General features: G+C 43.2%; 1 protein-coding gene across 1 annotated transcript; it reads right to left on the reverse strand.

Moving 5' to 3' along the window:
• Positions 1–3,098: 3,098 nt before the first annotated feature.
• LOC142424899 (large ribosomal subunit protein eL39) lies at positions 3,099–3,254 on the reverse strand. The gene has a single exon (XM_075530273.1). The coding sequence runs from the start codon at positions 3,252–3,254 to the stop codon at positions 3,099–3,101; it is 156 nt and encodes a 51-aa protein (XP_075386388.1).
• Positions 3,255–17,015: the final 13,761 nt, after the last annotated feature.

The following is a 17,015-nucleotide window of genomic DNA, read 5'->3' on the forward strand; positions in this document are numbered from 1 at the left end:
GCATCCTCGTGGGGATCTGCTGACAAAGTTTTAGCTATTCAGGTCTGATTTCTGCCTTTGATTTTCTATACTCCTCTCTCCCAAGCACTCTGTTGAGTGACCACTTTGATCCCATCCCTCGATTTCAGATAGGAGGAGTGCTCTGGAGGCGTATTTCCTAGGGAGTTCTACAGTTGAATCTTAACTTGCACTGTCATCCATCGCCTTCTACACATGGAATCTCACAATGTAGGCTTTGATACGGATCCCTCCTTTGACTTCAGATAATATGGATTCCAATCCTTCAGTAACTGATGAGGGTGTGCTTCTTCCACGTGGACTTAGCTGATATCTCACTTAGATGGCTGCCTATTTAAAGACAAGCAAGCCATCAGACCCCAGACACTATTTTATCGGATAGCTGGGCACCATCTATATTCTTCACCACATCTTGGTGTAGCACTCTTACCTTCCTGAGGGCAAGTATTGAGCAGGGCCATAATGTAAGACCTAATTGTTCTTAAGTTGGAGCTAAGATTTAATGTGAGCCCCAAACCCATTCCTGGATCTATGGCATTTTGTTTGTTTTAATTTATTATTGCTTGGGAGTTAATACATATGTCGTGTCATTCCATAGTTCAATCACATCAAACGGAATGGCACAATCGCTTCCATAATCAGTCTCCAAGCATTCTTTTTCTTCCTGGACTTCTTGACACCTCTCTCTTAGCTCTATACTCCCCTCTATATACCCCCTTCCCCTGAAACCCTTATTTTTATTTGCTTTCCCTATAAGCTCAATAAATGTTCCTGGATTTTATTTACTGAAAAACAGAGAAACAAATAACACAGTGAAGCTGTAAATCTTTATGGGAGCAAAAAGCTTCACCTTTAAGCTTGAGTTTTGAACTCCTGACCTTGTGGTAGCAGCATAGAGTATAACCTACAACACCACCAGGCCCCCATAACATCTATGACTTGTTACAAAACTATCTTTGTGGTTAGTTATTACAACAAAAACATTTTCCATTAAGCCCAGTATACAGGGGTCAATGTACTAAAAGGCTAAAATGCTGTGGTAATTAAAGGTCACATGTAAATTCGCATAGAGTTTTAGCCTTGTGGTATATTGATACATGTAAACTGAACTCGTGAAACATATTTTTGTTATAACTAACCACAAGGATATTTTTATGAAAGGTAATAAATTTCTGCTGAATAACACTGCACACAGATTTTATAGATAGTAATTTTGGTGTCATCTCTGCTAATGCTCTCCAATGCTGTCTATATCCTGCTATGACCTCCCAGAGACCCCACTGATTAACAATCCCAAAGTTGGATTATATGGTGACTTTGAACCAATTGATAATCTTATTTTTCAAGAGCAAAGTTCAGTGTCAACACATGCAGGGTATGAAGACAATTATATTTTATGTTGTCTCTCTTGACTATTTGTTTGAAATAGAAGCAACTGTATGATGTCACGGGCAGATTTCATAAACATAGATGCTAGGACTTAACAGAAGATTTGCTCAAAATTGAAGAATAGCTCTGATTTCCAAATACAAATCATTTCAGTAGCCCTAGTACCATCAACAGAGTCTCTCCGGAGCCTTCTGTGAGTGTGTTACAGTGCAAACGTCCATCGGCAGTGTTCAAGCAAACCCACGCCAAAATCTGCATTTCCTTATTAGCTTTAAACTCAATGGCAGGAAACACCCAGGGGCACCACTAATACTTCAGAATCTTGAGCCAATTTAAAACTGGGTAGACAATACTGTGGAGTTCATTTACAAGTACTTTGAAAATTTCCACTGAAATGAGAGATAACAAACTTAAAAGGCAAGTATTTTTACATCAAAAAATAAAATACCAAAGTAATTATTGAACCAAAGATCCAAAACAGTCATGTACGATTTCAACAGACTGAATTAATTCACTGCCATCGAGCTGATCCCTACTCATCTTGACTCTAGATAGGTCTTCTTAGGCTGTAGGTCTGTGCTGGAGCAGAAAACCTCCTTTTTGCCAAGAAGGGAAATGCTGGTGTGGACAACACTTATCTGACAGCACCACCAGGGTTCCTTAGTAGACTGAAATAGTGAACATGAATTAAAATGCAGCCTGGTTTTAAAAATAAAACAAAGCAGTACTTTCTATTTCTGGTTCAACGTTTTTCCTGGGAAATGATATGGGCATGACAATCACTTTTTTTATAGCCATTTTTTTTCACATGTGCCTTGTCTCAGATTCTTGATCAGAGCCAAAATTTAACTTTTAGGGCTTCAAGTCACTAGAAGAGCAGGAGAATATTACAGACAATGGTGTGACGTTGAAGCAGCAGCAGCAGCAGCAGCAGCAACTAATGGGAATTCTAGCAGCCTGGAAGTTCTTATGACAATACATAAACATAAAGTAGAGAATGTGAAGTCTGATTCTTTTTAAGGATTTTCAAGATGATCAGAAAGTCACAAACCCTGCCCTGGAAACCTTTTTCTCCTTTGGCTGCTTCACATGAGCAGGTAAGGGCAGAGGTGTCCTCCATCCCCACATCACTCCCTCTGTTGCCAGATGGCTCTCAGGGGCTCTTTGTTTTTCATTTCCCTCACCATGAGGTAGAGGACACAATGCGGTTTTGAGCCCTGCCCTCCGCTGTGCACTTGTCCCCTGACATAAATCTTGTTTTTTCTCTCAGTTCAGTTTCCTTATTTATATAATAGGAGTTCAGAATCTTTTTTTTCCCTCAAAGACAGATTAGACCTTTATTTTCAGAGATTATAAATGTAAATGGCAATCCTATTTCAAATTACAAAGTGAACTATAAACAATCAGTAGAAATACCCAATTGGCCATCTCTTGCCCTTAGCACTGTGCCTAATCCTTCAAATCTACTGGGAATTCTGTGGCGTGAACTCTGGCGATTCTTTCATCTCAGATATTTTGTGAATGATGTCGCTCATAGCAGTTCTAGTAGGTAAAGAGCTCCACCTTTATTGGAGGAGATGGGTAGACTTTGTTGTTGTTTTTGCCCCAAACCAAAGGTCTCACATTTTTACTACATGTCAACTTCTTAATTCAGAAGCGTAAATGGTGCCTGCCACCCCACGCGTGCCGCCTTACAGACCCAGCTTGGTTCTTCTCCAATGTCTTCTCTTGGAGTTGTATCTGATCTTATTACCAGTTTTCATCCGAATCCACTGGGGGATGGGGCGATTCTGCTTCAGTTTTCTGGCAAGGAATCTCTTGATCCTGAAAGTCTTATGGGAAGACATGGTGAGAACGAAGGGCCACCACACGGGGAATGGGGAATTTAGCAGCGATTCCCTAAAATGTCCTATCGTGGAGTGAGGACGACAGACACCCCGTCAAGGAGAGAGAGGCCGTCACTGGAGGAGATACTAAAATTCCTTCCTCTCAGGTGCAGAAGATGGAGCACTTTAAAGCCGTCTTGGAACGGAGACCCCAGAGGGAACTGTTGAAAGCCTTCCGCTTCGGGACAGCTTAATATCTACTGTTCATGAAGATGCTCAGCAAAAGAGACCCGGAGCGAGCAGAAGGCACTGGAAGAAACGCGTGGGCTGTGAACGTTTCCCTCAAAAGTGTAGATAAAAGCTCGAGCAGAGATGTTAAGGTTTCCTGCCACGAAAATAAGGACAGCTCCCGTGTCTCGCGCGGCCGGAGGCCGGAGTCCAGAATCTTAACTCAGGAGACAAGAAGTGTTCCCAGCTTCCTGAATTTTGTACCCTCACCCTGGAGCGTTAGACGGGTCTAGCCACTCCATAAAGGATGCTGCTGATGTCCATTATATCCCTTGGTTCTCAAAGGGAGGAACAGGGGTCACCTGACGCATCACCTGGGAGTTTGTTAGAGATGAACACGTTGAGCCCTACTCCAAATCTGCTGATTCAATGTTTGCATGTGAGTAAAGTCTCCAGGTGTTTTGTGTGCACACTGCAGTTTGCGAAGCATGACTTGAGTCAGTCCCTAGGTTACCCAGGCACCTCCGCCACTACCCGCTGAACTGTACTCCCACTAAGTAAGTTACTTGAATCCTCAAATTTATTTATGGTTGTGGTCTATTTTGTTGTAATTATATGATCATTTCAAAATTGATATTGGCAAAATAACAAGAGGAAATTTTTAATAAATTCATTTAATTTTTTTCTGTATTTTTTCCTTTTAGGAACTTTTCAATTTTTTTTAACAGTTTTATCAGCAGGTAATTCGCATATTGTACGATTCAATCGTTCAACCACACCAAGAAGAACTGTACAGTCGTCACCACAATCCATTTTAGAGCATTTTCTCCCTTCTGGTACTCATCGTCATGTGCTTCCCATCTCACCCCAATCTTCCCTGCCATCCCCCAAGGTATTATTCATCCAGCTACTCTCTCTAGATTTACCTCTCCTGGACTGCATATGCAGTCAAACATTTTAAAACAAACAATCAACAATATCACAGTAAGAGAGAAAAAACCTCAATAGAAAAGGAAGCTAAGGGGAAGGAGGGGGAAAAAATGAGGACCTGATGCAGAGGGCTTAAGTGGAGAGCAAACGCTTTGAGAGTGATTAGGGCAAAGAATGTACGGATGTGCTTTATACAATTGATGTATGTATATGTGTGGATTGTGATAAGAGTTGTATGAGCCCCTAATAAAATGTAAAAAAGGAAAAGAAAACAAAAAAAAGAAAATGATTAGGGCAAAGAATGTACAGATGTGCTCTCTACAATTGATGTATGTATATGCATGGATTGTGATAAGAGTTGTATGAGCCCCTAATAAAATGGTTTAAAATAAATAAATAAACAATAGCTATAATAACAACAACAAAGACAATGATAAAAAAAGAAAAGCAAAAAAAAAAGAAAAGGAAGCTAAAATATTAAAAACTAGAACAAATTTAAATGGCTCACAAAGAAGATCAAATGCTAGGGGACTAAATAATGGTACCTGCAACAATTCACTTTCCAGTGGATGCTACACAACAGCAAGACTGTTCACGTCCCGGGTCCATGGTCATAGGGGATGCACTGGGGCTTAATGCACACACACTTCCCTACCACTTAAAAAAAAAATGAACCAGCTTTACGATGGGTCAAAGGGAAAACCTGTAAAGAGTTCAAGGTCTGTTTGTTGACCTTCAGAGGTGTTTTCTGGTCCAGTCTGATGTGGTGCCACCCATCTGAAGGCAACTGGACATCCCCTTACAGAAGGGTCGCGGGGAGGAGACAAGCCAGTCAGGGTGCAGTGTAGCAACGATGAAATATACAACTTTCCTCTTGTTCTGTAATGCTTCCTCCCCCCACTATCATGATCCCAATTCTACCTTACAAATCTGGCTAGACCAGAGGATGTACACTGGTACAGATAGGAACTGGAAACACAGGGAATCCTGGACAGATGAACCCCTCAGGACCAGTGGTGAGAGTGGTGATACTGGGAGGGTCGAGGGAGAATGGGGTAGAAAGGGGGAACCGATTACAAGAATCTACATATAACCCCCTCCCTGGGAGAAGGACAACAGAAAAGGTATAGGTGTAGGAAGGTATTATACTATATAAGACATGACAAAATAATAATAATTTATAAATTATCAAGGGTTCACATGACAAAATAATAATAATTTATAAATTATCAAGGGTTCATGAGGGAGGGGGAGCTGGGAAAGAGGGGGAAAATGAGGAGCTGATGCCAGGGGCTTAGGCGGAGAGTAAATGTTTTGAGAACGATGAGGGCAATGAATGTACAAATGTGCTTTACACAATTGATGTATGTATGGATTGTGATAAGAAATATATGCGCCCCTAATAAAACAATTAAAAAATACCAGCTACAGCCATCAGCTGCAAAAAGGAGAACTGTAATCGTTATGACCAATTCCTATTTGTGTGCATGTATTATTTTTGTTTTGTTCACTTATAAATTATAAGATGAAAATGGGGTTAGTGCATTTTTAGTTGTATGTGTGTTCATTGTATCATACTAGGTCCAAGTTTGGTTTTATTATTGTCTTTGCAGGTTATGTATGGTTAGAGAGTTGTGTACAGGTGACAAGGAGTGTTCCTTCGTGGTCAGTTTGAATTTATGTCAACTCGATGCACTTGGCTGATAGTAGGGGTAGAGTGCAAACTATCAGTCAGGCCTCAGCCTAATGGCACCTCCTTGGGCATGTGGTCTTTTGTATAAGAGAGCCCATCACCTTCTATGGGATCTGAATCCCGCATCTGGTTCTTCAATCCCCAAAATGCCTGCCAAACCCAGGAGCCATCCTCAGACTGCAGACTTTGGATTCATTCAATTAACCTCCAAATCATTCAGCTCTGCATCCACCAGTCTGTGCCCCTCTTACGTCATTTTCTGCTTCCTTTTTGTCATCTGCAGCTACATGAGTTAGGAGAAGCCTCCAACTTACATCTGACTGACTTAAAGTGGAATGCATGTATCTGCTGCCACAACTGTGTAATCCATTCCTTTATATAAATCGATTTATATATATATATATATATATATATATATATATATATATACACATGCAAGTGTAACATTTGAAAAATCAAATAGATAGGATATTAACAATACAGTACTTTTTTGTTATTGAATTGCCTTTTTTAAAGTTTTATTGACATACAATTAGCAATCCATACAATTGAATGATTGAAATTTCTTAAAACTGGTAACACAATCATCACCACAATTAATTTTAGGCACATTTTAATCGTTGTCATTAGCTCCACATTTTCTCCAACCTGCCCTATTTTAATCCTAAGAAACAATTTATCTAGTTACTATCTCTATAGATTCACCTACCCTGGATTTCATATAGAGAAAATCAGATAACCCCTCACCCTGAAAAGAAACTTGAAAAACCTCAAGCCAAAGAAAGAAGAAAAAAAAACCAGGAAAACTTAAAATGAATCAAAAGGCGGGGGTGGGGAATGATACGGTGTTAAATTTTAATTTAACTATGCATAAATCATCATTAATCCACTTTCCGATGCACTCTGCTGAGTGCTATTGGCCCTTATTCTTGGTCAAGGATTGGAGGGGATTCACCAGAGACGTGATCCACATGGTGCTCGAGGCTGCGCCCCTTGGGTCAGAGGGAACTCACAATGTGCCAGAAGAGGAGCTGCCTCTCAAAGCGGACTTGACCATGGTGCGCCCAGAGAGATAAAGCCAGGGAGAGTGGAGTCTCCAGGATCTTCATTTGCTGATGGGACACAATGCACGGCAAAGAGGAACAGCTGCAAAAATCTGAAGCACTGGAAGCATTTGTCTATGCCAGGAAATCTGGACGACAGCTAGTTGGCTGTAATTTTACCCACACGGATACATATCTGCACCCATTCCAAACAAAGATGACCCAAATTATCGAACGATATCATTGATATCGCAAGCCAGGAAAATTTTGCTGAAGATCATCCAGCAACAGTTTCAACAGAACATTGACAGGAAGCTGCCAGAGGTCAGGCCCAATTCAGAAGAGAACATGAAAAAAGGGATATCGATGCTGATGAAAGACGGATTTGGCTCAAAGTAGGAAAGATCAGAAAGTAGCTTCCTTGTGCTTTATAGGGAATGCCCAGGCATTTGACTGTGTGGATCGTAACAAACTATGGACAGACTTGAGAACTTACACAATGATCTAGAAGCAGTTGTGCTACCTGAACAAAGGAATACTGCTTGATTTAAAATCGGGAATGATGTGTGATGAGGTTGTATCCTCTCACCAAATTTATTCAATCTGTATGCTGAGCAGAGAATCAGAGAATCTGGATTATATTCAGAAGACTGTGGCATAAGGATGGGAGCAAGGCTTATTAACAACCTGTGGTATGCAGATGACACAACCCTGCTGACTGAAAGCGAAGAGCACTTGCAGATGAGGATCAAAGATAGGTGCCTTCACTATGTATTAACAGTCAATGTAAAGAAGACCCAAGGAAAGGGGGCTGGGGGAGGATTTGGATATTGGGAGAACAGGGCACTCAGGGAGGGGATTGTTCATGTCTCCACGTGAAAGAGAATTACCAGACCTCACCCTGGGTGCCAAGACTGGAGACTGCACACCAGCCCGAAGCAGCGAACTATCAGAAAGCTCTGTGGGGATGGCCTCAGTCCCAGCCACATCGACCTCCTTCCCAGAAGAATAGACATCATGACCCACCAAGACATGAGGACCACACTCTTGCTTGGCTTGGAGCAGCCAGTGCACAGACAGGACTATGGGACTGGCCCCACCATGAGGCACAACACTCCCTCACTGACCCACAGTGCTACCAGGGACAGCACTGGGGACACAGTGTGAAATTGTGCCCAGTCTGACACCACCACCATCCCCCTCCCCACCCACCCCCAGAGCAAAATATGAAGGAAATTCTGGAGCAGCAAAGGGAGCAAAGCAATGAAGTCCCTGAGTACCACCGAGAATAGACTTCCGAAGAGGAGGGCGGGCAGGGCACTTCTCCAGATCTGATTGGAAAATGTTCAGAAGGGTCAGCAGGCAGACCTGGAACTATATATAGGCTGTTGTGTTGGGGTTTTTTTTTCCCCTCATGTTTATTCATATATGACAGACAGGATAACCAATGGCTCCGGGGGAACATGGGAGAGGAGGAGGTGGGACAAACGGAGGGAGGAGCCAAAAAAACGCATGGATAAGAAAACAATAAAAGATCTAAAATGGATGGCAAGGAAGGTGTAGAATGCCTGGTTGGCTTGATCAAGTGGAATGTAGCCAAGGAAAAGGATTGAGAGTCGAATGAAGATTGAACATGACAGTGGGACAGGAGGAAACTAAAAAGAAATAGAGGAAATAAGTAGGAGACAAAGGACATTTATAGAGGTATAGATATGGGAATGCATATGTATAAATATATTAATATATGATAGGGATATAGGTCTATGTACATATATTTAAATGGTCAGTATTAAGCAGACAGGCATTAGGTCTCTATTCAAGTACTCTGTCACTGCAAGGACACTTTGTCCTAATAACCTGACATTCTGTGATGCTCACCTTCTGGACATGATTGCTGATGTCAAAATGGATGCATAAGCAAATGTGGTGAAGAAAGGTGATGGTGCCCAGCTATTAAAAGATGTAGTGTGGGGGGTCTTAAAGACTTGGAAGTTAAACAAGCGCCCATCTAGCAGAGAAGCAATGAAGCACACATGGAAGAAGCACACCAGCCTATGTGATCACGAGGTGTTGTCGGGTCAGGTATCAGGCATCAGAAGATCCAAAACAAACAAATACTGTGATGCAAATGATGAGGGTCAGCGTGGAGACCCAAAGCCCAATTGTAGGCCATTGGACATTCCCTCACAGAAAGGTCACGAGGGAGAAATGAGTCAGCCAGGGTGCAGTATAGCACCTACAGAACACGCAACATTCCTCTAGTTCTTTAATGCTTCCTCCCCTCCCCCCAACGCACCTCCCTACTATCATGACCCCAGTTCTGCTTTACAAATCTGACTAGACCCAAGTGTATACACTGGTAAAGATCAGAGCTATCAACACATGGAATCCAGGACAGATAAACCCCCAGGAATAGTAATGGGAATAGTGATACCAAGAGGATAGGGGAAAGTGGGGGGCAAGAGGAAGAAACAGGGAACTCACTACTTGATCGACGTATAACCCCCCACACAGACATACCTGGGGGGACAAATAACAAATACATGGGCGAAGTGAGACAGAGGATGGTGTAAGATATGAAAATAACAATAATTTTAAAAATAAAAATAATAATTTATAGTTTATCAGGGGTTCACGAGGGTGGGAGAGTGGGGAAGGAGGGGGGGAAAGAGGAGCTGATACCACGGGCTCAAGCAGGCAGAAAATGTTTTGAAAATGATGATGACAGCAGTTTGATACAATTGATGTATGGGTTGTTGTAAGAGCTGTAAGAGCCCCAATAAAATGATTTATTAATAATAAAAAAGAACCAAATCCTCAAAACTGTACCAATAGAGAATATCATGATAAAAGGAAAAAGTTTGAAGTTGTCAAGGATTTTGTCTTGTTTGAATCACACAATCAATGTACAAGGAAGCACTACTCAGTACAGTGACACCCTTCCTGACCTGTTGATCCAAAGGCATGAGAAGCCCAAAGTGGCCAGGGTAAATTCTCAGCTGCCAGTTCAGTGGAATCCATGCTGTGTTTCCAGGTAGAAGAGTTCCTTCCTTCGGGACCAGGACCTCCAGGCCTGAAGAACACAGGGTTGCTAAGACAGGAAGCAAAAATGCTGCAAGTGGATCACTAGGAGTAATAGTGAGTGGTGCCATTCCAGCTCCCACCCCTTGGTTCCTGGACCCATGAATTCTGGCTATTGGAGACACAGCACCATATACTGGCCGCTGGTTTAAAGCGTATACAGCTTCCTGGAGAACATTGCCCCAGCCCCGCAAGTTGTTGCCACCTACTTGGCACTGTAATTGTGTCTTTCGGAGCCCATTCTATTGTTCTATCAATCCTGCAGCTTCAGGATGATGAACATGATAAGACCAGTGGATTCCATGGGAATGGGCCCATTGCCACACTGCATTTGCTGTGAAGTGAGTTCCTTGATCTGAAGCAATGCTATGTGGGATGCCATGCCGGTGGATGAGGCATTCTGTAAGTCCACGAATAGTAGTTTTGGCAGAAGCATCACGTGCAGGGAAGGCAAATCCATATGCAGAGTAGGTGTCTATTCCAGTAAGAACAAAACGCTGTCCCCTCCATGATGGAAGTAGTCCTACGTAATCAATCTGCCACAAAGTTGCTGGCTGATCTCCCCGAGGAATGGTCCCATATGTTGGACTTAATGTTGGTTTTTGCTGCTGGCAAATGGGGCACTCAGCAGTGGCAGTGGCCAAGTCAGCCTTGGTGAGTGGAAGTCCATGTTGCTGTGTCCATGTGTAACTTCCATCCCTGCCACCATGTTCACTTTGTTATTGTGCCCATTGGGTGACGACAGGAGTGGCAGAGGAAAGAGGAGGGCCTGTCCCCACAGCGCATGTCATCGTATCCACTTGATTGTTAAAGTCCTCCTCTTCAGAGGTAACCCTTTGGTGAACGTTCACGTGAGATACAATTACCTTTACTTTCTTGGCCCATTCAGAGAGGTCTATTCACATACCTCTTCCCCACCCCTCCTTGTCACCAATTTTCCAATCATGATCCTTCCAATTCCCTGACCAGTCAGCCAAACCATCAGCCACAGCCCATGAATCAATATATAGTCTCACATCTGGCCATTTTTCTTCATATGCAAACTGAACGGCCAGGTGCACTGCTCAAAGTTCTGCCCATTGGGAAGATTTCCCTTCACCGCGGTCCTTTAGGGAGATCCCAGAAAGGGGCGGTAGTGCTGCTGCTGTCCACTTATGAGTGGCACCTGCATATCGTGCAGAGCCATCCGTAAACCAAGCATGACTTTTTTGGTCTTCACTTAAAGTATGGTAAGGAACTCCCCAGGAGGCCATAGATGAGACTGGGAGAAAGAAGGTACTATGAGAAGAGTGGCAACTGTGGGCATTTGGGCCACTTCTTCATGCAGCTTATTTGTACCTTCAGGTCCTGCTTTGGCCTGATCTCATATATACCACTTCCATTTAACAATGGAGTGTTGCTGCGCACGTCCAACTTTATGGTTACGTGGGTCAGACGATACCCAGTTCATGGTGGGTAGTTCAGGCCTCATGGTGACTTGGTGGCCCATGGTGAGGCATTCAGTCTCCACCTAGGCCCAGTAACAGGTCAACAGCTGTTTTTCAAAGGGGGAGTAGGTGTCTGCAGCAGAAGGCAGGACTTTACTCCAAAATCCCAACGGTCTATGCAAAAGACTCCGTACTACGTCTTTACCTACAACTGACACCTCTAGCACCATCGGGTCAGCTGGATCATATGGTCCCAGTAGCAAAGCAGCTTGCACGGCAGCCTGAACCTGTTGAAGAGCCTTTTCTTGTTCACTCAGAATTGGAGGCTTTTTATGTCACTTGATAAACAGGTCGAAGTAGAACACCAGAGTGAGGGATATGTTGCCTCTAAAATCTGAAGAGGCACACTAGGCATTGTGCTCCTTTTTAGTCGTTGGGGGTGCCAAATGCAATAGCTTATCCTTCACTTTAGTAGGAATATCTTGACATTCCTGACACTACTGGGCCCCTAGAAATTTTATTGAGGTGGAGGGTGCTTGAATCTTTGTTTGGTTAATTTTCCAACCTCTTGTACATAGATGTTGTACCAATGAATCTAAAGTCTTTGATACATCTTCCTTAGTGGGTCCAATCAACATAATGTCATCAATATAGTGGACCAGTGTGACATTTTGTGGAATAGAAAATTGATCAAGGTCCCTCTGGACTAAATATGGCCCAGGGCAGAAGAGTTGATGTACCCCTGGAGGAGAGTTGTGAAAGTACAGTGTTGCCCCTGCCAGCTGAAAGCAAACTGCTCTGGTGGTCCTTTGAGACTGGTATTGAAAATAAGGCATTGGCCAGATCAATAGCTGCATACTAAGTACCAGGAGAAGTATTAATTTGGTCAAGCAATGTAATCACATCTGGAATGGCAGCTGCAATTGGAGTCACCACCTGGTTAAGTTTACGAGAATCCACTGTCATTCTCCAGGATCCATCTGTCTTCTTTACAGGCCAAATAGGTGAGTGAAACAGGGATGTCGTAGGAATCACCACTCCTGCATCTTTCAAGTCTTTTATGGTGACACTGATCTATGCAATCCCTTCAGGAATGTGGTACTGCTTTTAGTTTACTATTTTCCTAGGCAATGGCAGTTCTAATGGTGTCCACTTGGCCTTTCCTACCATGATAGCCCTTATTCCACATTTCAGGGATCCAATATGGGGGTTCTGCTAGTTACTAAGTATGTCTATTCCAATGATGCATTCTGGAACTGGGGAAATAACTACAGGATGGTCTCATGGGCCCACTGGACCTACAGTGAGGCATACCTGAGCTAAAACTCCCTTGATAACTTGACCTCCATAAGTCCCCACTCTGACTGGTGGGCCTTTGAAACACTGTGGGTCTCCTGGAATTAGTGTCAGCTCTGAGCCAGTGTCCAGTAATCCCCCCAAAATTTGATTATTTCCTTTCCCCCAGTGTACAGTCACTCTTGTGAAAGGCCGCAGGTCCTTTGGGGAAGGCTAGAAGAAAGACTAACAGTATAGACCTTCGGTGACGTAGCAGGGTCCTCCTTCAAAGGGACCCAGCCTTCCCCTCATTCAAGGGGCTGTGGGTCTGTAACCTGGCTCAGGTCTGGGGATTGATTGAGTGATCGTGACTGTCTATTCTGCTGTTCACCTGATCTACCATTCTTTCACCTGTACAGATCACGGAAACATTTAGTAGGTTTCCTATCATTCCTAGGGACACCATGGCTAAGTAGCCAATGCCATAATTCCACTCGAGACAGGTTGCTTTGATTACTGTGGAAAGCTTGTTGTCTATTATACACATGCTCACCCTGTCTCTGTTGATTCAGTGCTGACACCTGCCCTCTACCATCACGGGGACCAATCAGCCCCATTGTGGGCAAATGTCGGAGTTCGCTTAGGGCAGTGCCCACTGTTAATCCTGGTGCACATAAAATAGCAATCACAGGAGACTTCAGAGTTGCTGGGGGCCCCTCCACAAACTTGTTCCTTATGGTTGTGGTGAAGGGTATGTCCTCAGAACACTGTTTTTTTGGGTCTATGGGAATATCCTGATAGATCCATTCTAACATACCAATTTCCCTAAGCTTTTGGGTGCCTTCCTCTACATTATACAAAGGTAGGTCACATACTTTAAGTTGGCCTAATCTAGGCCATCTGGCAGTCCATGCTTCAGCGAACCAACCAAATAAAGAATTAGTTCCTCTCTTAGCCTCTTTCCCAGGGACATTGAAAGAAGAATCTTTGCTTAGGGGTCCCAAATCCAGAACCTCAGACTGGTCTAATATTACAATCATGCACCAGTATCCCAAACCCTTAGTAACCCTTCAGGGAGATTCCCCAGGCTTCCGCTTGTACGTATTTGAAAACTCAAGCAGATATTTATGAGTAGAGTGTGCTTCTTCTTGGGTAATCATCTCAACCTCACCTTTAGGAGCTTTCTGAGACTTAATTTTAGTGACAGGTCTAGAGGAAATAATGGGTGGTGAGGGTGTTTCCCGGGTGCTCTCAGCAATAACTTGCGAGGAATCTTCCTCAGGCAATGCTACAGATGCAGCCCAACTGGCATTTCAGCTTGAACAGTCTGGCTAATCTTCTCAGGTGTAGATTGTTTTATTGATTGTGAATTAATACCTTCACCTGAGAGGGGTGGATCTATTGACTCGGTTGAGTCAACTGTTTCTAGGAGCTCAATATCCTCTTCTTCTGGATCATCAGCCCATATGTTCCCATGCCATGTTTCAGGGTCCCCACTTTTCCTGATCAATGCCCTCTCTTTGGTATCAGACATTGCGCTAGATCTGCCATTCAGCTGACGTTGTAATTCAGCCACTTGCATAATGAGACTCTGGACCTGGTTCTCAGCAATGTCAGCTCTATTACTAGAGGAGAGAATGCTCTCCTTTGTAGCACAGATGGAAGTTTTCAAATCCATTAGTCTGCACCTGAGGCGCGCTTCTGAGGCTCTGAGACCATCCCTCTCCTTAATCATACTTTCTATTGTAAGAAGGGCCAGCCAACCCGCTTCCCTATATTTGTCATCCTGATAAAACTCTTGAAAAATATCAAAGATATGATCACTCAGTGCCTCCCCTTTAACGAGCACCTCATTTATCGGTGGTGACGCTGTAGATATTAGCTTTGCTATTTCACACCATTGATAAGTAAGAGTAGCAGACTTATCCATACTTTTGGGTTTAGAAGTAGCATTATTAGTGCTGTTAATACTAATCAGGCTGGAGAGATTAATTTAAGAAGCCCATATTTATGCTTTTATTTCTCTAGAAGTATTCCTGGTATCAAATGTGTTAGACAGGGTTCTCTAGAGAAACAAAACCAGAATGTTAATAATTGTATATATATTTATACAGATAGATAGATGTATAACACAAAAAATAAAGAGTTAATTAAATTATAAAGCAGCACACATGGCTCAGAGCAACTCACTCCAATGAGACAGCTGTGAGACACTGGCAGTCCTTTAAGTCTTGAGGGCCACCAGGTAGTCCTCTGTAGAGAAATTCAGGCTATCCAGGCACAGGCAGCAAACAGCAAGGCAGGTCACCAACAGTCAGCCAGATGACATGGTCCGACAGTCTCCAGCTAAAGAGATGTAAATTCCAATGGCGTGGAGAAGCAAGTCTTGAAGGAACCTCAGATGACAGCTACACAGTCCATGAGTTAGGTGTCCCACAGGTAGTGTAGCTTGCAAATTGAGTCACAGAACAAGCAAGGCAGCCGCACACTGGTCCCATGATCAAAGAGCAAGAGACAAAAAAAGGCAACGCTCGCTGAGCCATTTATCCCTCCACCCTTCAATTGATCTCATATGTGTTTATCGGCCAGGTTGGCACAATAAACTACCTCAAATATGAAACTGGAAATATATAATAGCTTTTAAGTGCCTATTTTTGGTCAACCTCAAAAGCAAGATATATGAAATAAAGTCTAATGACTTACAAATCCATAACTTTGGGTAGCAGGCCTCCTCTTCTCTCCCTTGAGCTTTAAGTCCAAAGAAGTATATTAGTTCCTTTAATCTGCAGTAGGTGTGTTTCATGTAAACTCCAGTTCACCTAGTGGGTTTTCTGGCCTTAAATCCTGATGTGGCTTATGCTGTATGCTGTGTACCCTGGGAAGTTAAACCCTAACCCAAGTAGCCTGCATGGGGCTGGGGCCACCAAAAGCTGAAAAGAGACTTGGTTAAACATGTATAATTAGCCATACTACAGGGTGGATTCTCCCACTGGGGGTTTTGGTGGGTATGCCTGGATCTGGAGTGTTGCCATTGTCTGCCTGGGTGGTGTGTGTATCAATAGGGGATGTATATAGGAAGTAACAGTAAAAGAGTAAGTGGCAAAAGAAGACAGCAAAACTAAAATAAAACAAAGTATAAAACCAAAAAGCAAAACATAAACCACAGTGTGAGTGAGGGCCTGGGTCCTTTGTCAGTGTTGCTGTGTGCATGTGTCTGCTGAAGGGGAGAGGAAGAGCAGGTTGGGAGACGGGTACCTGGGAAGGACAAAATAAGACACACCAAAAAATATTGAATGAGGAAAAGCATTACTTGGGTAGTACTGATGCTTGCACCAAGCTGCCCAGATGTCCACACAGGCCCTCAGAGGGCAGTGAGGGAAGAGGTTCAGCTAGCTGGGTTGGGACAGGGGCTAGGAAGTACCAGCTTGAGCAGGGAAAAGGGGTGTCCATTGGCCTGCTGGTTCAATAGTGGAGGGGAGTCAGCAACAATCAGTAGGTGTGCCGAGTGTCCTACTGTAAGAAATGCTGGTGTACTTCGCAGATCATTTGTTTTCCCAGCTTCACGGAGTGCAGATCTCCCTCCTGGTGGCACTTCTCCAGTAGATGCTGAGGAGAGCTGCCTGTGCTTTTGACCTGGTCGCCATTTTCCCAAAAAGTTATCATTGTTAAGTCTCGTGAATTTATAAAATAGTCCCTAAGTGTTTAGAAGCTGATGTGACTTCTAGTGTGCTAAATGGTGCAAAAGTATAAGGACTAAAAAACTATTTTATAAGAACTTGATATTTAATTTTTCCCGAAATAATTCATGTATGCACTTGTCTCTATATAGATGCTGCTTCAGTTCAACATCAACTTCACCTTCCTCATACCTGGCATCTAAAGCATGCACCACACACAACCCAAATAATAAGAAGTACCATCTAGAGAAACTTGAGCGTAGGGTGGCAAGGGGGAACTGATTACAGGGATCTACATATGACCCCCTCCCTGGGGGACAGACAACAGAAAAGTGGGTGAAGGGAGACATCACACAGTGTAAGATATGACAAACTAATAATAATTTATAAATTATCAAGGGTTCATGAGGGAGGGCAAAGTGGGGAGG

The sequence above is a fragment of the Tenrec ecaudatus genome, chromosome 13, assembly GCF_050624435.1.
Source record: "Tenrec ecaudatus isolate mTenEca1 chromosome 13, mTenEca1.hap1, whole genome shotgun sequence".
In the NCBI taxonomy this organism is placed as follows: Eukaryota; Metazoa; Chordata; class Mammalia; order Afrosoricida; family Tenrecidae; genus Tenrec; species Tenrec ecaudatus.